The 20,940-nt window shown below is 42.1% G+C and overlaps 1 protein-coding gene across 2 annotated transcripts; it reads left to right on the forward strand.

Annotated features, from left to right (window-relative positions):
• The first annotated feature begins 2,586 nt into the window (after positions 1–2,586).
• CXCL14 (C-X-C motif chemokine ligand 14) lies at positions 2,587–18,958 on the forward strand. 2 transcript variants are annotated; one of them, XM_035105484.2, is made up of 4 exons: positions 2,587–2,903; positions 4,048–4,153; positions 12,105–12,215; positions 18,543–18,958. In XM_035105484.2, the coding sequence occupies exons 1-4, from the start codon at positions 2,840–2,842 to the stop codon at positions 18,559–18,561; spliced, it is 300 nt and encodes a 99-aa protein (XP_034961375.1). In that variant the 5' UTR covers positions 2,587–2,839; the 3' UTR covers positions 18,562–18,958. The 2 variants fall into 2 exon arrangements, with proteins under 2 accessions (XP_034961375.1, XP_034961376.1); XM_035105485.2 differs by having other exon boundaries at positions 2,595–2,903; positions 18,546–18,958.
• Positions 18,959–20,940: the final 1,982 nt, after the last annotated feature.

Here is a 20,940-nt window from a genome sequence, read left to right on the forward strand (position 1 = left end):
AGCTTGATTTACTCATGCAGTTGGTGGTGCAATGGCCGTTGCGGTTTGTGCTGCTCTACAAACTGCTGTCCATGTGATATATCTGGGCAGCACAATGCTAAAATAGCCGGAGTCACGCAAGCAGTTGCTTCACTGCATAGCCTGGCTATGATTGTGCAAGCCTTTCTAGCCAGTGCCAGGACTCTGAATAGATATGTGAACTGGGTCTCGCATTGATACAGGTACACAGAAAACTGTGTCAATAGGTAGTCAGACTGTTGGTCTACCAAGCAGTTAGTTTCTAGCGCAGCACTGTCTACACTGACTGGGAGTGACTCTCCAGGGTTTCAGGGCAAGGGGATATCCCAGCCCTACCTGGAGATGCAAGAGATTGTACGTGGGACTTTCTGAATGACAAGCAGATGCTCTACCACTGAGCTATAGACTTGCCCTAAGAAATGACCCTTCCCTATTAAATCTGGAGATGCTGCGTCACTAGTTCCAGAAGAATTAAGGAAAGAAATACAGGCAGAGAAGCTAATGAGTACCAAATAAATCTTGAAACCAGGAAAAGTCCCACGCCGAGGCCTAAAGCCACACTTCCAAGAGAAAAGTTAATTAATTCAAAGTTAATTTATGGCAAATCTGAAAGCAACCATTTATGGGAATCCCATCGGTGCCCTTGCACTTATGGAAGGGATTTAGATTTGGCAGAAGCATCCACTATTGGAAGAGTAATAGAATCACAGAAATGTGTGGGTAGGAAGGGACCCTGATGGTCATCTAGTTCAACCCCCTGAAAGGCAATAATTTCAACTAAGGCAGCCATGACATCCAACCTCTGCTTGAAAAACTCCAAGGAAGGAGAGTCCACCACCTCCCAAAGGAGACCGTTCCACTGCTGAACCGCTCTTACCATCAGAAAGTTCTTCCTGATGTTTAGTTGGACTATCATTTCTTGTAACTTGAGTCCATCAGTTTGGGTCCTACCCTCAGCGCAGGACAAACCAAGCTTGCTCCATCTTCCATGTGATAGCCCTTTAGATATTTGAAGATGGTTCCTATATCTCCTCTCAGTCTCCTCTTCATGACGCTAAACATACACAACTCTCTCAACAGCTCCTCATAAGGCTTGCTTTCCCAACACTTTATCATCTTGGTCACCTTCCTATGCACACATTCCAGCTTGTCAACATCCTTCTTAAATTGTGACACCCAGAACTGGACACAGGACAGAGTGGATTGCTTCCCTTGACCTGGACACCATAAATCTGTTGCTGTAGTCTAGGATAGCATCAGCCCTTTTTCTTTTTTCTTCTTTCTTTTTTTCTTCTTTTTTTGCTGCTGCATCACACTGTTGACTCATGTTAAGATGGTTGTCTACTAAAACTCCTAGAACTTTTTCACATGTACTCCCAGCAAGCTAAGTGTCTGCCATCTTTTATTTGTCCAGCTGGTTCTTCCTGCCTAAGTGTCGACTCTTAATTTGTCCCTATTGAAATTTCAATTTCCCAGTTCTCCAATTTGTTAAGGTCATCTTGAGTCCTGATTCTGTCTTCTGCGATATTGGCTACCCCTCCCAGTTTGGTGTTGTCTGCAAATTAGATGAGTACCCCCTCAGTACTTTCATCCAAGTCATTTATAAAGATGTTGAACAACCCAGGACACTACTCTGTGGCACTCTACTTGTCACTTTTTTCAGGATGACAAGGAAACATTAGTGAGCACTCTTTGGGTTCTGCACCCCCTGAAAATCAGCCCCAGAGAGTTAAAGACCCTCCAACAGTGTGACAGGTGGCATAGGGGTTATAAAGAGAAGGGGACTTGCTCAACAGCCTTTCCACAAATGGGACAGCAGGATTGGATTTCACCCTTTGTTTCCATAAGCATACTTCCCCTTGTTTCCCAAGACATTCGGCAGGAATTGGGTGGGTTGCCATATCAAAACATTGAAACTACAAAGCACAGCTGATGTGTGGTGAATCTTCCATGTCACCCAAAGGATTGAAGCTATTGCAAAATGAAGGATCGTCTTTGTGTTCTACGATTACAGATGAAATCCTATAGAAGCAATTCTTCAGAATGTTCAGATCTGTCAAAAGCCATCTGCCATGCAACATCCTAGCCCCCAAGGTCATTGGGCTTCCTTGCTTATTGCATATCAATGACCTGCTCCCAGCTCAGATCACAGCATTACAATGTATGGTGATGATCTAACAAATTCTGATCTTGAAGTTCCTGTAGCTCCTTCACTGCTTGTGCACATTTTTAAAATACGGTTTTCTGAAGGAGGGAGAGAGACCTATTTTATGGATCCATCTAGCATCACAGAACCAACTGCAACACCACCTTGTTAGAAAGGGCAGCCTTGCCACCTCAGAGACCTACTGGGGCAGAGAGTTAAAAGCCATCTCTTTCTCAATCCCCTCCTCCTCATCTTCTCCTTCTCTGCAGTGTATGTTATCCTCTAAAATACTCCGTGCCTTCAGCAGAATCAGTTATTTTCGTTCCCTGTAAGTCCCTCCCCCCTTTTTTTAGGTTGCGAAATTGCTGAAAGTAATTTAGTCTCTCTGCATATTAATGAGTTTGAGGAAAGGGCAGCGGGAGCTGTTTTAAAAGAGGAGGGAAGCGGCAGCGCGCAGACAGACAGCAGCTGAAACCGGCAGGGCTGCAATAGCAGCAGCAGCAGCAAACAGGAGAGAGCAGATCCTAGGCATTCATTCACATTGCAATCTATACTGTGGCAACACCAAGTCTCAGTCTGACCAGTGCGTCTGATCAAAGAGCCAAAGGAAAGACAGCAGTTATCCAAGTGAAATCTAAGAGAGCAGACCTTTAGGCTCCTTGAGGTCTTCTTATCATGAAGCCCTTGACAGCAGTTTTCCTCTTACTGTTCATTGTAATCTGCTTTACCAGCGTGGAAGGTAAGTTACAGGTTCTTCACTTACCATGCATTTCAGCACCTCTCCCTCATTCCTTCTCTTTCTTTCTTTCTTTCTTTCTTTCTTTCTTTCTTTCTTTCTTTCTTTCTTTCTTTCTTTCTCTCTCTCTCTCTCTCTTTCTCTCTCTCGCACACATTTCACTTTTACCGCTTGTTGAAATAGTTTTGAAATGTACTTAGAAGCAACTGACACCTGAACTTTAAAAAAAAATCCCAGAGCAAATATATTTTAAGCTATAGATTTGTATAGCAAGAACACCAGAAAACTGGAAACCTCAGCTTCTCCCCAAAGTTAGCTGAGCTGAAGTGCGTATCACAGGAAATATTCCCCCTTGCATTTAATTTGTGTGGACTCCTTTGGAATGGTGAGTTCACACACATTAATGCACAATGGAGACAGTAACTAGAACTTTGACCGGGACAGTTTCAGCCAAACTCTGCAACCCATTAAGTACGGGTCCCATGCTCTTGGGAATGGTTTTGAATTGGCCACCCTTTAATTTGAAGGGCTGGTTTTTGCCCAGCTCAGATGCTGCTTTGGCAATTTGTATATCAAACAATTCCGAAAGAATTCAGAAGTCTTTATATTCCTTTTCCAATTTTATAAAAGAAGAAGCAATCAATAGCAAAAGTTATATTTGACCATCATCTGAATAGTGTGACTTGACTGTTTATTTTTCTTAATGTGCAAATTTTTTACAAAGTTTGATCACAGCAGGTGCACTTTTAAAAGCCACATGGCTTCAAATATAAAAGATTGCAGTCCTGTGCACACTTACTTGGGAATTCGTCCTAGTGAACTTAGTGGCTCTTACTTACATAAATTGGTTGGGTAGGCTACTAACTTCAATGGAATTCACTTAACCATATACAGGATTGCGATCTTAAGATCTTGCTCAGTGAAAAACTTTTGTTTTTTGCAATATGTTACTTAGGAACAAGTAGCCTAGATAAATAATACAGTAATGTCCTCTTTCATATTAAACTGTAGAAAGATGAACTTTTTCCTATAATGTATATGTTTAAATAGCTCGTAAATTAAAGAGAATTTGGGAGCAGTGATAAGGGCATGTATAATATGAAATGAATTTTTATATACACAAATGGATAAATACTTTTTCTTCTAGGATCAAAATGCAGATGCGCAAGAAAGGGCCCCAAGATCAGATTCAGTGATATACAAAAGCTGGAAGAGAAGCCAAAGTATCCATACTGCAAGGAAAGAATGATCATGTAAGTCACAACTTTTTATATATATAAAAAAGGGGTATTATCAAAATAAATATGTTTTTATCAATCAGATTGTTTTTCTGCATTTTTAATATTTTAAAGAGAGAGAAAATGCCTATGACAGTATGGTAACATGTTAAACGCAGCACAATTGGTAACTGTTATGAAAATGTTCCATCTGTCCCTGATATAGTAAATCTGCTTAATTGTAAATTGCTAGAAAAGAAGACAAGGCTTATGAGGGTAATATTAAAATGCCTATAAATGTCCTGAGCAACATTAGGTGCCATATATATATATATATATATATATATATATATATATATATATATATATATATTCTTTGTTTATTTATCTTTATTTCATTGAGCTCTCTCTTATTTTTGTGGAAGCAAGGAAGCCAAATATCTGCTGTGCAGTAGAAGGCTGCAATATTGTACAAGTGCTTGACAGTATAATCCTATACATTACTCGGAAGTAAGCCCCACTGAGGTCAATGGGACTTACTTCCAGAAAAATGCATATAGGATCGCAACCTTCGTCCCATTCTCTCCAGTGGGCTTAAAGCAATTGAGTTCAGGATTGCACCATAAGGTTGCCATAAATCCCATCACACTCCGTGGAATTTAACTTCCACATAAATATAGGGTTTGTACATGTGGAACACCTCTTCGTTTGCTTGGAGTAACCGGTATCAATAAATCAAAGTGCTCAGCCTCAAATATAAACATGACCTCTCTATCTTTGGGGACCTGTTTCAACTTGCACGACTTTGAATGAGATCATTTCTGCTTCGGCATTTCTTGTGAGGCATGCCAAATTAAAAGTCTGAAACTTTTGTTTGTTTGTTTTCACACTGCCGTGTCATTTGTCAGAACGGGGCCAAGCCAACATTATGAAATAAAACAATTAGAATTCCTCCTCAGGATGCTGCCTTTGGAACTAGTTACATAACAAGTGGTAACCAACTTGTTCCCTACTTAGAAAGAGAGAGAGAAGGCTGTGTTGCATCACAACTGGGTCGTGTTTGCGTCAGCTGCTGCTAGAAACACAACCCAGCCCTGCTTATGCACGGCAGCCCTCTCAGCCATAGCAAGGTTGCCAGAAATAAGCTCGTTCCCTTCCAAATGGTAAATCTAATGTGGGGGGGGGGAATGAGGTGGGCACATGGAAAGGGAAAATAGCCATTTCCATGACTCACAACATCTCTGTTGTTGTCTGGAACAGGGCCGCTCCACTGAAAGGTTCTGGGAACCTGCTGACTAACTCATGAATGCAATGCTAAACAACTGGTGTCTAATTGTGGATTGGGACACACCTAGAGGTTAAGAACCAGTCAACGTGACTGGGAACAAATCCCAACTTAATGACCTGTATCTACTCACTTTACGGACAGCAGATTAAGGCCTCCAGTCTACCCATCCGATTTTGATTTTTAGCTTTGCTCCAGCTGCCACTGAATGGAATGCTCCTAGAAATGAGAAAGGTTATATGGTTTTCAGGGGTTGGAACATGGTTGGTATGAAAGAACATGACCAGAAATAGCATCTTTGCACTCCTTGGCTTAAGGTCAATGGGTGTGGCCACAGTATAGACCACTTATTTCCACACTGGAAGCAGCTGGTGTCCATTGCTTTCTGTTGCAGTGACAGAAATGCTCAGGTGCCCAAGAAAATGGAAAACACCTTCTGATAGGCGGATAGTTGTGTGAACCATGTGCTAAAAGCAAACCATACTACACTTGGATGAGCTGGTTTGAATCAAAACCCTGGCAATGGATGTTTCAATTACAGTGGTTCTCATAAAGTATTGGGAGCAAAGCATATTAGCCAGTGATCAGCAGTTTAACGCAAAGCTCTGTAGGCAAAGCAATGTTCTTCTATTTTATAGTAACTTTCTTAAAGCCTCCAAACATGCCTATACATCATGATCTGCTTTTCTAGTGGGAAGCACAAATAGCTTTTCTTTGGATCAAACTGAGCCTACCAAGTAAATTGCCAAAACTCATCTGATTATTTTTTTCACAGGGCAGAGTTATACATTTCATGGTGTTCTATTATTCATTTTTTGGACGTTGGGTAGAGGGACTTTTTAGAGCTTTCCTTTTACTCCATTCTCCACTGACCCCTCTCCCTGCAGCTACTTTTACTTATGTTGGGTAAAGCCTAAAAGAGGCGTTTGCTTGTAACTACGTTGTATTCCCTGATTACATTGGGAATATTTTGAACAGGGCAAAGCTTTCTTACAATTATGCTGATTAGCACATTCCCAGTAGGAACCATCAAAGCACATTTCACTACACTTTCCTTACTGATCAAGGCTTCTTTTGCCTGATTCCAGATTATCCCCACTCTCATTGCAGCCCCATAAGACACAGCCCACACTGTTCAGATGCAGAGGCTTTTCAGGGGGTACAGAGAAAGGGGGTGAAGGGAAGAGAAAGGTAGATCGTGTGAGAATCCTACGGCTTGCATGATTGGATGCAACTCATAATGGCCAAGACACTGATTTGACACCCATCTTGATATTTCTAAATAATAATAATTTCCACTTTCATAATCCCAAAATACATTATATGGGACGGACTTCTGAAATGCTGTCACAGTGACTAGGTAAATCTCCTTATAAGAAATAAGTGAGTTAATCCTCATACTGACATTCCACAGCATTGGAATGACCCAAACAACTATACTCATATAGTTTAGGAAGAAGGTTCCCCCTGCCCCCATATTCTGGTTATTTGGAACTGCCTGGCTTGTGCTTTTGGCATTGCTCTTCTCTTCAGATGCCCTGCCTTCAGCACGACTGGCTGCTAACAGAGATCAGCAGGCGCCCCCTTCTTCCATTTCGCCCATTCATTTTAACAGGTTGGCTCTGCCTTGCATACTGCCCAGTTTATCGTTGATAATTCTGAAATTAATTTTAGGAATTGGCACATGCACAATTTGTCATAGTTTAAAGTCTGTGCCTCCCCCTTTTGTGTATTTGTACAATAACATAAAGATTCATTTTTTGCTGTTTTTTTTAAAAAAAAATGCACATATGTGTGCTTCTGCAGATTGCTAACCAGTAAGGGGAGATACAACCTGAAAAACGAGTCAAACCATACGTGTGCAGAATTCTAAACAGAATCCAGAAATCAAAAACAGAAAGACGGGGGTTGCTATTGTATCAGTACTGCTCTGCAAGCAATTTCAGATAATTCAGAATCCAGGGGGAAACGCCAATGGGAAAATTTCCTAACTCACAATAAAAGGTTTTATTTCCGTGAACTTTCTCTCCACTGCGATCTGGAGTCCGGCACTTTTCTCCATGACTCCCTAGCTCAGCCTAGCCTAGTTTAACAGGTTTGTCGTAATACACTAGGATTCTGCAAGAGCTGAACTCAGGTGGATTCAGAGTTTCAGGATTCAACAGCAAACCCTTGTCTCTTTAAAATAGTACAAGGCACATTTTCTGCAAAATGCACAATTAAAAATATTAAAATACAGAAAGCATCATAACAGCACAATTATAACACAAAATGCCACCAGTTACGTCAACCATGCAATCAACATTCAGCCTGGATTAAAAGTATCATTGCTGCAGCAGCAGAGTTAGTAAAACAAGCAGTCAAGAAATGTCCTCTGAACAAACAAATATATTTCCATAAGGGGGGAAAGAAGACAGTGAGATGAACAGGTGGTTTTACCTAGTAGGAAGAATATTCCACAAGTACATAAAAAGCGAATACTGTATGTTCCTTTTTTGTTCACTACTATTTTCCCCTAAGATTTGGTACTCAGGGTATACTGCCTCTGGAAATAGCATTCCGTATAACAAATGTTCTGTGCTCTACATAGTGTTGGATTATAGTGTTGGACTATGATTTCCATCATCCTTGAACACTGACCTCCAGATGATCATAGAAACATAGAATTGTAGAGTTGGAAGGGACCGCAAGGGTCATCTGGTGCACCCCTTGTAATGCAGGAATCTTTTGCTGCATTACAGGGAGATTAAGAGTCTCACGCTCTACTTGCTGAGTGTGATGATAGATTGCATGTTGTTGGACCATGTCAGCTGGAGCTGATGGAAATTCGGAATCACCCCTGTATATATAGAAACATAGGATGGTGCCAATATATGCAGCTACATCACATTCAAAGTGGCAGCATAGCAGTGGTTGCAATTTAGAAGTCCATGGCCAATGAGTGTTGGAGGCTGGACAGCAGAAAACTGAATTTCTGAGCTTCCTTTGTCTCATGCATAGTCTGGTGGGGGGGGGCATGTGATCGAGACTCAGGTGGTTCTCGGATGGTGAGAGAAAATTGCCTTCAGAAACTCCCAGGAAGAACTGGCTAGTTCAGGACAGTAATTCATTGGCATGGCTGGTATTTGTAGCTTAGTGGGAAAAACTGGGCCCGAAAAAGGAGTGGCTGAGCCAGCCAAGAGGAAGGTGGGGATGCAGAATTTTCTTCCTACCTTGTGTACTGGAATAGCAGCCCAGACCGTTCACTCCGTCGCCAAGGAAGAAGGCCACCCCTCCCTTTTTGCTCTCTATTTCCTCCGTCCAAAAATATGAGCCAGAGTTTCTATGTGAACACCAGGAAATGAGTGTTCCACCCTCCCCCCATGTGGACCGATGTGCCAGTGACCTCCTTTCCTGACAGGTCCTTACAAATTAGCAAACTCCCATAAGGTGCGGAGGTAGCAGTTTCCCAGTCGGCTCGCATACACAGTTATGTCTCCATTACATCAGTAACCCAGGGCTGACAAAGAGTTCAGAAACGTGCATCAGCATAACAAAAGCAGTGCGAGAGGCTTTCCTGCCCAAGCCTTGGCTGCCAAGGACTGGAGTCTGGGCCTCGGAGTTTGCCTGCCTGATGGGAAAACCAAACAGCAGTATGCTCTCACAAACAAGATGCCAGCAGTAGAAGGACGCTGAAAGGCCGTCAAGGAAAAAAACAATAACAAGCTTCTCCAGGATGGGTATGGGAGAGACGTGTTCTCCAGACCTTTAGAAGCTCAGCCAGATTTGGCAGCCAAATGAAAAGGCAGAAGCCGTGAGGTACAAACATAAATGAAGTGCCCGTTAGAGAAACTTTACACTCTCCCTGAAAAATCATCAAGAAAACGCACACCGTTAAGCCCGCTTGGGAGTGGAGCTCTAGATATGAATCAAGGTCCGGAGCGCAAAACTCTCCCATCTCTTTTTCAAAAAACAGCCGACGTTGCAGATACATTTTCACAGTCCTAAAAGTTGGTTTCCTCTCAGTATATCTCCTCCTCCTTTCCCTTTCTCCCTTCTTTTCTTTTAAATGTTTGAAACTGCAATGCTGCTCTGGAGGAAATTAGTGTAGAAAAGACAGAAATAGGAACGTTTTTGTGGGTTTGGTTGCACTTTGTTGCAGCATGGAGTGTGAGTTTTGACTAAATTTGCAAACTGCTGCAAGAGCCACCTCTTAAATGTTACATAAATGTAGTTGTTGTTATTATCATTATTAGTAGAAAGAAAGAAAGAAAGAAAGAAAGAAAGAAAGAAAGAAAGAAAGAAAGAAAGAAAGAAATGTGTGGCAACCTTTCCTAATGATCTCCTCCCACATTTCTGCATGTAGAATTACTGCAGTATTTCAGAAACAAACTTTTCATGAAGAAACCATCTTGACACGATCATTTTCTTCATTTTGACTGGAATCCCATTCTTTTCAAAGAAACAACAACAGATTTGTTAACAACTGCTAGATTTTTCTGGAGTCGTTGTGGTAATAAAAAACAACAACCCAAAAGCGATTAGAATCCTTTTTTAAAAATGCATCAGACTTTACGTAGTCAGAACATTGTGTTCTGTCTGTCATTGCTTGTTTGCATGGCTTTGCCATTAAGATATTCCACATTCCGTCTCAGGTAAGGAATTTTAAGGAGTACAGCTGGAAAATATATATCTAGATATATATGAGATCCTGGAGCAGTAGATATAAAAGCTGTTGCTAATCAGGTCTGAAAATAGGAAACTGGGATAATTATTTAGCTGACTAAATAATAGTAAAACTGTGTCGGAAAGCTGAACCTTATGAAGCTGTAGACAAGAAAGAAAAGCTGAAAAGCTGGGGACACAGTACCCTGGGGTCTGAACAGACTGGAAGGAAAGTCATTATACTGTGAAGTAGAGGAAGAGAGCTAATGTCTGGCTGATGCAAGAAAAATTTATTGTTGGCCAGGCAAAGACTAAACATGACATCGAAAGCTTCATAGCTTTGCCAAATCCGGTGAAATTAATGGGCTGCCTGTATGGATATAGGGTGGCCATGTGTCACCGGGCAGTCCTCTGTTTTGAAGGCCTGTCTATCTGAAGTTCATTTAAAAATAAGAAACCACATTAAAAGGGGGAGCAGGAGCCTTGAAGTAGTCTATAAACCTTGACAATGACCACCTGGTCAGCAGACTGAGCACACACATCCCCTGGTGTCTCCCCTACTATGGTGAGCTATTTTGTCACCTGAGATAGCTCAGTTGGTAGAGCATAAGACTCTTAATCTCAGAGTCATGGGTGCGAGTCCCACGTTGTGCAAAAAAGATTCCTCCATTGAAGAGGGTTGGACTAGGTGATCCTTGTGGTCCCTTCCAACTGTGCAATTCATAGATTTGGGGGTTCTTTGGAATATAGTGGTTATTTGCACCCATACATACAAATTACCATGTGCAAATTTTACGCAGGTTGGGGTCCTCTTTCATGGTGATGCAAGTTCTCTTCTTAGGCCATGCATGCACAAGTGGCTACCCCAAGAGGGTGTGGCAACCCTGAGAATCTTCTGGCAGCTGTGGCACCAAAAAGGCTCACTAGATCCCCAGAGATCAAATCTGAAGATTCACTTTGCTAGCCCCAGCAGCTGCTTCCAAGCAGCACATGGTTACCTCAATCCACTAAGAGTGAAAAATAATCCATTTAGCCACCTGGAGTTGTGCCATTGATGACCCATGCATGCTTGATGGAGTCCTATTCTTGTACATTCCCCAGGCAACAAATAGTTGGTCTAGTCAGCTGCTTGCCATTCTGGCAGGAAGAAGGCTGTATCCAGTCTTGCCTTTCTCCCCTCCAGCAGGTGATGGGTGCTGTCAATCTGTTTGCAATGCATGGGCTTCCAAATGGTCTAAACCACTGAGCCTAGGGCTTGCCGATCGGAAGGTCGGCGGTTCGAATCCCCGTGACGGGGTGAGCTCCCATTGCTCGGTCCCTGCTCCTGCCAACCTATCAGTTCAAAAGCATGTCAAAGTGCAAGTAGATAAATAGGTACCACTCTGGCGGGAAGGTAAACGGCATTTCCATGCGCTGCTCTGGTTCCGCCAGAAGCTGCTTAGTCATGCTGGCCACATGACCCGGAAAAACTGTCTGCAGACAAACGTGGGCTACCTCGGCCAGTAAAGCGAGATGAGCGCCGCGACCCCAGAGTTGTTTACGACTGGACTTAACTGTCAGGGGTCTTTTACCTTCCTTTACCTTTATTCATAGTTGGAATGTGCATAAACATTCCATGACATCACGAGAGCCAGTGTGGTGTAGTGGTTAAGAGCGGTAGACTTGTAATCTGGGGAACCGGGTTCGCGTCTCCGCTCCTCCACATGCAGCTGCTGGGTGACCTTGGGCTAGTCACACTTCTCTGAAGTTTCTCAGCCCCACTCACCTCACAGGGTGTCTGTTGTGGGGGAGAAGGGGAAAGGAGATTGTGAGACGCTTTGAGACTCCTTCGGGTAGTGATACAGTGGGATATCAAATCCAAACTCCTCCTCTTCTTCTTCTTCTTCTTCTTCTTCTTCTTCTTCTTCTTCTTCTTCTTCTTCTTCTTCTTCTTCTTCATTTCACAATTAAACATCCAATCATCTTAGGATTAGACTGCTAGCTATCGTTCTGTTAAGAATCCATGTTTGTTAACATTATTACGGCTGCTCCATATTCACAACTTGTCTTTCCTTTCAGAGTCACAATGAAATCCCGATTCCGAGGCGGCCACCAGTACTGCTTGCATCCCAAACTCCCGAGTACCAAAAGATTACTTAAGTGGTACACAATATGGAAAGAGAAAGAGAGGTGGGTATCACTCGTGTCCAGAGCACAAGACAGCCTCCTGTCCCTATGAAGAAGAGGTATCTTGGGTTATTAAGTACATGTGTTTATTCCGGGGAAAGATGTCTCTGTCTAACATGAACACTTGATCCATAATCACAGTGACAAGTGTGACATCGCTGCTGGCTTTCATATCGGAAGTGTGGTATCAATGTAATTTAAAGGGAAAGTGTTGAGCTGTCAAGTTAAATCCCAGGTTTCAAAAAAACATCTAACATTTCAGCTGACAGTTCCATTTTTATTTCACAATTTGGACACAAGGGCTTAAGCACAAATCCAAGCCGGCTTAAGTACCAAACAACCAGATCCAACAACCATTCTAAGCCAAAGTAGTAGCAGAAATCAATCCACAAACTGGAACTATTTCTACTACAGTACTTCCTCTTCCTTTTTTTGCCTCATTTCCCCAAATCCTTGGCTCTTTTGATTTTATTGTGAATACCTTTATGACAGGTGTCATTCTCTTGAATTGTATTGTCACTGTGCAGCTGTTAAATGCATAGTATGAATATGAGTAAATGCAGCAGCTGCAGCTATTTTTGAGCACAGTTAGTTTTTGAGAAAGACAGTGTGGCATAGTGGTTAAAGAGTTTGAGAGTGGCTGGCATAACTTGAGTTCAAATCCACACTCAGCCATGAAGCTCACTGGGCAGTCATGGGCCTATCACACTCTCTGAACCAAACTACCTCACAGGGTTGTTGTGAACATACAGTGGGACACACTTCATGTACTCTACAGCATTCTGAGCTGTCTGGGTGACATTCAAGAACCAGGTCAAGACAAACAAGGCTGGCGTGAAGGCCTTGGCAGGTACTGACTCAAATCCTGGGACAGTAATTTAGCCTGTCTGTGAAATGAAGGTGTTTACTCAGAAGTAAGTGCCATCGAATCCAATAGGACTTGCTGCCTAGAGAGCCTTGTTATTTTTTAATTTTATATTTTGTCCCTTCCTCAGTCATGCTGATAGTTTTGCCTGACTGTCTGCCAGTGCTCTTGCGGTAGTACTTGGGAAGCCGGAGAGAAAATAGTTTGCACTGCTAAATGTCAACTATTATGTAACCTCATTTCCTCTTGTTTACTTTCTAAAGGCTACCACAGAGGAAATAAAATACTCAAGATCTTATGTTTAAATAATGCTAAGAATCTGCCTTCGGCTTGTAAAGAGCAAGGCACGTCAGATGTAAACCTGCCTAGACATCCAGATGTCACACAACTGAGGATGTCTGGTGAGAAGAGGGCTGCCTGAGGCCAAGGGCTTAATTCTTAATTTCTGGATTCCTCTGGGTTGTCAGACCAATCACATTAATTCTTTATTTGACAGGTCACTGTATTTTACACACACACACACACACACGCAAAAGAAGTTGCATAGTCTGATCAGAAATGGCTAACACTGTAACCCCCACATCAGCAAAACTGCTTGGCTGTTTTCACCCACCGTCTAAAGGCTCATGTTTGCTGTCTCGTTTAACTACATCGGAATGCTGAAACAAGTCATATAACTACACAACAAACCTGTAAATGTAAAGCGGAAGCAATGGGTGGTATTCAGCTAGGCTTTGCTCAGAGTAGATCCCCTGAAAGTAACGAGCATGATTAAGTTAAGTCTATTCATTCCAAATGGGTAAAATTTAATTGACCAATGCTTGAGGCTGATGCGAGTTGGAGTCCAACCTCATTTGCAAGAACCCAGACTCACCATTCCTGCTCCCTATCCCTTGAAGTGCATTCACAGACCAGTGGACTGAAAAAAAGCACTTTGTTTATGCTCAGGTGAATTCTTTTCATATTACTTTGCAGCTTCCAGTACTGAGCTGTAGCACTGAAGATGTGCTTTGTGCTAAGTCCTGCTTGCATATTAGCGATGCTAATATGGTGAATACAGTAGATAAAGATCAGACAATGGACCCCAGTTGAATGCTAGTTAAACATTGTACTCTGAAAAGGGTCCTTAACGACTGCTTCCACCTACTCTCCTAAAGTTTTTGAATGAAAATATTTTAAAGGCTGCTATCCTATACCCCCCGAGGGACCCAGGTGGCGCTGTGGTTAAACCACTGAGCCTAGGGCTTGCTGATCAGAAGGTTGGCGGTTCGAATCCCTGTGACGGGGTGAGCTCCCGTTGCTTGGTCCCAGCTCCTGCCAACCTAGCAGTTCGAAAGCACATCAAAATGCAAGTAGATAAATAGGTAAACGGCGTTTCCATGTGCTGCTCTGGTTTGCCAGAAGCGGCTTTGTCATGCTGGCCACATGACCTGGAAGCTATACGCCGGCTCCCTCGGCCAATAATGTGAGATGAGCGCGCAACCCCAGAGTTGGTCACAACTGGACCTAATGGTCAGGGGTCCCTTTACCTTTACCTTTATCCTATACCCCTAACTTTTCCTATAACCCCTTAACTTATCACCAAGCTTAAAACCATGGAGAGACCTGGTTTGAACAGAGACGTTGGATTCTTATCTCATTATACATGATAAAGCGATCTTCAGCCATCTCAACCCTTGCTTTTTCATGCAAGACCATTTGCAGTCGTTTACAGTCGTCTACAGCTATCAGTCAGTCAATCACCCATTTCCACCACCCTTCTGAGTGATACCCCCTCCCCACCCTTTCTCTACATAAGTGTCTGGGGACTTCTATTTCAGTGTATCTGAAGAAGTATGCATGCACACGAAAGCTCATACCAAAATAAAAAACTTAGTTGGTCTTTAAGGTGCTGCTGGAAGGAATTTTTTAATTTTGTTTCGACCTACCTGTAACCCTAACTTTTGAGTAAGCCCTACCAAACTCAATGTGGAGTACTTCTGAGTAAACATATGTAGGATTTTTGTGGATTGTTGTTCCTTTTAATGCTCAAGGCAATAGGAAATTAAACACCTGCAGATTTGTGACATTTCACTTTCCTTACAGGAATCAAATTATTCTCTATACATTAAGCAAATGTTATAATAAAGATGCTATTCATGGAGAATTGACCATTATTCTGGAGTAACAAGGGTGTTCTTAGAAAGAACAGGCTATGCCACATGACCTGTTCTGGCCAATGCATTGCTGGGGTGGCTCCCACATATATGACCTCTCCCCACCCCATGATTCTTTGTTTTGGGCAGAGCTCAGTGTGATGGTACACTGGTTAGATCCCTAATATTATGTAGGTCTTGGGTTTAAGATCTGTGGTAAGCAATTTATGATGGTTAAGATGCCCCATCCATAAGGAGTTCACCTATTTTTCTTCAGACAAAAAGCAACTGAAACTGTGGCTCATATAGCTGTATTTATTATGCATCATGCCACATGAAAGCCTCTGGCTCTGTTTCACTCATGCAACTGCCTGCCGTTCATTTATCATTCTGCAGATAACAGCCCTTTAAGATTAGCAATCAGATTTTGGGAAAGCTCAGTTATGCTCACAGGAATATTTGCCTTATTATACCACCAAATTCCAGATTGATGCTGTAATTTCTGGTGTTACGTTGGCACAGTGGTTGAGCACTGTTGCAGCAAATGTCTGAATCTTAAGTAGCTAAAGCAATATTAGTGTTCCTCATAAATCTTTGTCGCCCAACTTACCCTGAGCTCACGCAAGAGCCTCATGGTGAAAGAACAAAGTAAACTTCTCTTTCCTAGGTTAAAAAGCCAGAACATTGATCATGGGAGCACCTTTGCTTCTGCCTATAGCTTGGATGAATAGAAGCTTATGTAAATAGTGATTTCCTTCAGCATCAGGGTTCATTGAACTTCAGCACACCTGCCCTGGGGTGAAACAGCAGAAGCAGATGAACTATTAAGAACAAAGAGCCTGATTGCTTGCAAACCTCCCTTGTAATACAAGCTTAAGGGACAGACAAAACACTGAACATGCGAGCCACGGAACCCAATCCCACTGCCATAGAGGTCAGTGGGGATTTTGCCAGGAGAAGCTGGACACAGCTCACAGATTAACTTTTTAATTAGGTATTAGAGGCTTTAAAAAGATAAATGCAATGAAAGCCTGCACGTCTCTTTCCCAGAAATAAGGCCAATCCCAAGTGCTGCGTCATAGTTTGCATAAATGCAGCAACTGGATTGCCTCTCTCCAACAATTTTAAGAAGCAGAAGTTTTATGTTGTTCATTTTTTGAGACTGCAACCCTATATGCACTTACATAGAAGTAAGCTCTATTGAACAGAGTGGGACTTTCTTGCATAGGAAATAGGAAATATTTGCACATGTAGTTTCAAAAATCATTCCACGACCTGTTCAGCAAAAACAAGTGGCTGAATATGCACTCTGATATCGTTCCAGTTTGCTGTTATGGGAAGGCAAAAAAGACGAAAATCCATATTTGTTGAATATTCTGTCTTGCCTGCACCAGTTTAAATTCAGAAGCTCTGCCTGACTGAAGGCAAAACTACAGTTGGGATTTCATATCCTTAGCTTTATGTGGTGTTGAGTGGTGCATCGAAGTGTCTGAGAGATTGCAGTCAGAGTCAGGAAGTTCATGGTTCGCATTTTACTCCGGCCATGAACTCACTAGGGGGCCTTAAGTAAGTCACCATTTAAGTAAGTACACATTTGTGTACTTAAGAAAGATAGTGGATACCACTCATATGCACAGTTTCTATTTCTGACCTTGGGCAAACAGGCCAATTGTGGCAATCTCTGCTTCTACAATGGAACCTCGGTTTTCGAACGTAATCCGTTCCGGAAGACCGTTCTACTTCCGAAACATTCGAAAACCGAAGCATGCATTTCCAGAAGCACTTACGTCCGGAAAGCTCAATACAGAAGCTGTGTGGCACATTCAGCTTCCGAAAAGCATTTGAAAACCGAAGCAGTTACTTCCGGGTTTTTTTGTGTTCGGATGCCGAAATGTTCGACTTCCGAGATGCTAAAAAACCAAGGTACCATTGTATTTCCATTTCCAATGGAATTATCCAACATCCCTAGGTGACTCACTTCCATTGCACCACCCACTTCTGCCTCCCAGCCACTCTTGGCAAGTGGTCCCCAAAGGCTGTCCTCAATGCAAAGTGGCTGTTGGGCTAGTAAACTTTTTTCCCCTGCCCCAATTTACAGGGATGAAGATGTGTCCCCCTAATGATTTCTCTGAAATGAATCACACAGGAAGGAGTCCAACACTCCGTACTCAATTCTCCCTAGTTATATAACAACAAACTACAAAGAAGTCTAGGTATAAAAAATAAACTCTGGTGTACTGTATACTATGTATAGACTGGAGTCTTAGGCTATTATCAACTTCCTTTTTACAACACTTCTGTGTCTAGCACAATATTCAACAGCCCAGCTAAGATCTGCAGAATAACAGGCTCACAGTTTCCTTATTTGTTGGCATTCACAGCCTCTCCTGTCATATAACCTCTCTTAGGGCGCTGGTGGAGCTTGAAAGTTACAGCAATTTGATATAAACAAGGCAGGCCCCTGTGCCCAGTCAACTGCTGCTGTTGTACTTTTACACTTGTTCCATGGTAATTGACTCTTAAACTCCTGTTTAAGATTCACAGGGAAGTGCCCTGAAGATGTGTGATAAGGTAACTTACAAAGCAGCTGGTGTGTATTCAAGTCTCCACCCATGGAATTTCGTATTTGAGTAGCAGAGGAGCTAGAATGAAGCAGGAAGAGCCTGGGGAAAGCGCCACGGCAAGGTTGAAAGGCTCACTCTTGCCTTGGAGATTTAAAGCAGCGTCTTATCACTTTAAACAGTCATGGCTTTCCCCCAAAGTATCCTGGGGAGTGTAATTAATAAATTAATCAATTACACTGAGAGTTAATTAATTAATTGCACTGAGAATTGTTAGGGGACTCCCTAGTCCTTTCACAGAGTTACAATCAAGCTCTCTTCCCAGGGGACTCTGGGAATTGTTGCCCTGGGAGGGAAAGAGGGGTCTGCTAAGGATGCTCAGCATCCTTAACAAACTACACTTCCCACAATTCTCTGGGGGAAACTGTGATTGTTTAGAGTGATATGTTACTTGGGGCCAGCCCAAGACATTTTGGCACCAGAGGCAGCTCCCTTAGGGGTTTCCTTTAAGACATGGCTGGAAAGATAGGCATTTTAAATAGGCACCTACCTGCCTTGAGGATGTTGACAGGTATTTTAAGACTATGGAGGACATGACATAAAGGGAACCAGCCTTTTGTAGCAGTCATTGGCTTTGGGATGCTGGCAGGTATTGTGCTTTGGCGTTTAGTTTCCTGGGTGGCTCCGAGGTTGCTTGTTTTGTTGTTTAAATCCAGCCAGCTGAAAAGCAAGTTCTGTTTCTGTTATTTTGTTTTTTGTTTTGTTCCAGCAGAGTTTACGAAGAGTAAGAAGGCAGAAACCTAGCAGAAGAAATGGGATTCTGTGGCAGACACGAGGAAAAGATGGACAATGGAGGGAGATGACTTCTCGCAAGACAAGACACAAAATCTATATTGTTATAAAGCACTTTTTACCAAGGATCACTTTTTACATTTTATAGCTGTAAAAGAAAAAAAAGAAAAAGCTGCCAGATTTCATAAGGGTCTTTTACACACTAGATTTCATACAAGCCCTCTTTGTAGAGAGAAATGTCATGAGACGTAATCTTCATTTACAAATTGGTGTCATTTGTTTTTGTTTTTTAAAACCTTCATTCAATAGCTGTTCATACATCACCATTACTGGAAACTGGGCTTTATAAGCTCATTCAGTGAATCATTAATTTGTTTTGTCGTTGTTGTTGTTGTTTTAAAAAGGTGTTCCAAAATAATATCTCTTCTTTGGCATTTGGGAAACTTTCTATGCCATTGTAAAGAGTTCTAGTTGTAGAAGACTTCCATTTCTGTAGAACAAAAGAAGAGCTGAGGTAAAATTTTCTATGTAGGATGCCTGATACATTCTGCAGTACAATTTCAGAAATAAGGTTTTTCAGTGAACTGGATATAAGCTGTTCACCTGTTAATCCTTGCAGAGGGTATAATATGTAATATGCTACCCTTTTCTTTTTGTTATTTTGTATGGGAAAAATATTTCTAAAGCAGTTTAATACGAAGAAAGCACATTTCCCACCCCACCTGCATTCTTATTATTAAAAGGCTTGAGATATTTTAAGCTTCAGGTATATTGTGTATGGTTCCATCGATTTGTAGTCTGAAACTCTTTTAAAAATGTACCTTTTATGAGAGGTGGCGAATCTCTGATAGGGGAATGGATATATCTGTTTTAGTCACAAAGCAACATCTTTATTTTGAATGTAATACTTTCAATGGTAAGCAGTGCATTCCTCTTTTTTAAAAAAAATTATAAATAACAAAACTACCTTTTCAATTGTAAATATACTGCAGGAGATTTTCCTCTATTATCTTGCCGTATAATGTATTGTACTGCTAAATTATCATATGCTATTTAAATGTTTGAAATATTTAGGAAGTTGCATGCAGATTTCATATTTCTTTCTATGACAAACGGAAACATAAAGAATAAAAACACATTTTAAATGGTTGACGGCCATGGTTTTTATTTTTTTGCTTGATTAAAAGTTCATAAGCGTGCTGGAGGTTAACAATCTCTGCATTGCTCTCTTAACATTTAACATGTTGGTCAACCCCAACTCACCCTTCAAAGAAGACAGTGTAACAATTCTTGTAATCCCCACTCCGAGCCATGCTGAGCTGAGCAGTTATGTTACTGCCATCACCCCCATGGCCCTTTACCTTTTACCGGCACAGGTAAAATTCCTTTTGGTTTCCATTTTGACGCAAACCCACCTAATACACACTCCCTAAGCCAATACATTAGGAACCAAAATGCCACTCTCCTTCAATATTTCCACTTCTCTGATTAAAATAAGAACCCATTTTTAGAAATGGGTTAATTAGTGGCAGGGCAGCGCAAAGCATTCGGCACGTGAGATGACCCACAAAATGGCACTCCCCTAGAGAATAAGGAGTGACAATCTACATCAGGAACAAGGGTGGAAGGAGACAAGTAGCACCTCCTATTCGCCAAGAGGTCACTGTAGAGATGTCATTAGGGGGGTTGCCAAGATGTCAGATCCAGCCTCCTAGGAGTGTGCTGCAGCTGTTGCTGCCACTACCTCCACAGCAACAGATGATGCATTCCCTGGAGACCAGATCTGTTGCCCCTGTGGACTCTGCTGCCTGAGGCGGTTGCCTGACCTTGCCTCTTGGGTGGGACGGCCCTGTATGGCTTCACAATAGTGTGTGCATTAGCGAAAGCAATATGCAAAAACACAATATGCTGCGGGAAGCGGCTGGCAAAATTGTGTGCAAAATTGTATGTATTATAGAATCATAGAGTTGGAAGAGACCACAAGGGCCATCCAGTCCAACCCCCTGCCAAGCAGGAAACACACCAAAGCATTCTTGACATATGACTGTCAAGCCTCTGCTTAAAGACCTCCAAAGAAGGAGACTCCACCACACTTCTTGGCAGCAAATTCCACTGCCGAACAGCTCTTACTGTCAGGAAGTTCTTCCTAACGTTTAGGTGGAATCTTCTTTCTTGTAGTTTGAATCCATTGCTCCGTGTCCTTCTCTGGAGCAGCAGAAAACAACCTTTCTCCCTCCTCTATATGACATCCTTTTATATATTTGAACATGGCTATCATATCACCCCTTAACCTTCTCTTCTCCAGGCTAAACATGCCCAGCTCCCTAAGCCGTTCCTCATAAAGCATCGTTTCCAGGCCTTTGACCATTTTGGTT

Source organism: Zootoca vivipara, chromosome 2 (assembly GCF_963506605.1).
Source record: "Zootoca vivipara chromosome 2, rZooViv1.1, whole genome shotgun sequence".
Taxonomy (NCBI): Eukaryota; Metazoa; Chordata; class Lepidosauria; order Squamata; family Lacertidae; genus Zootoca; species Zootoca vivipara.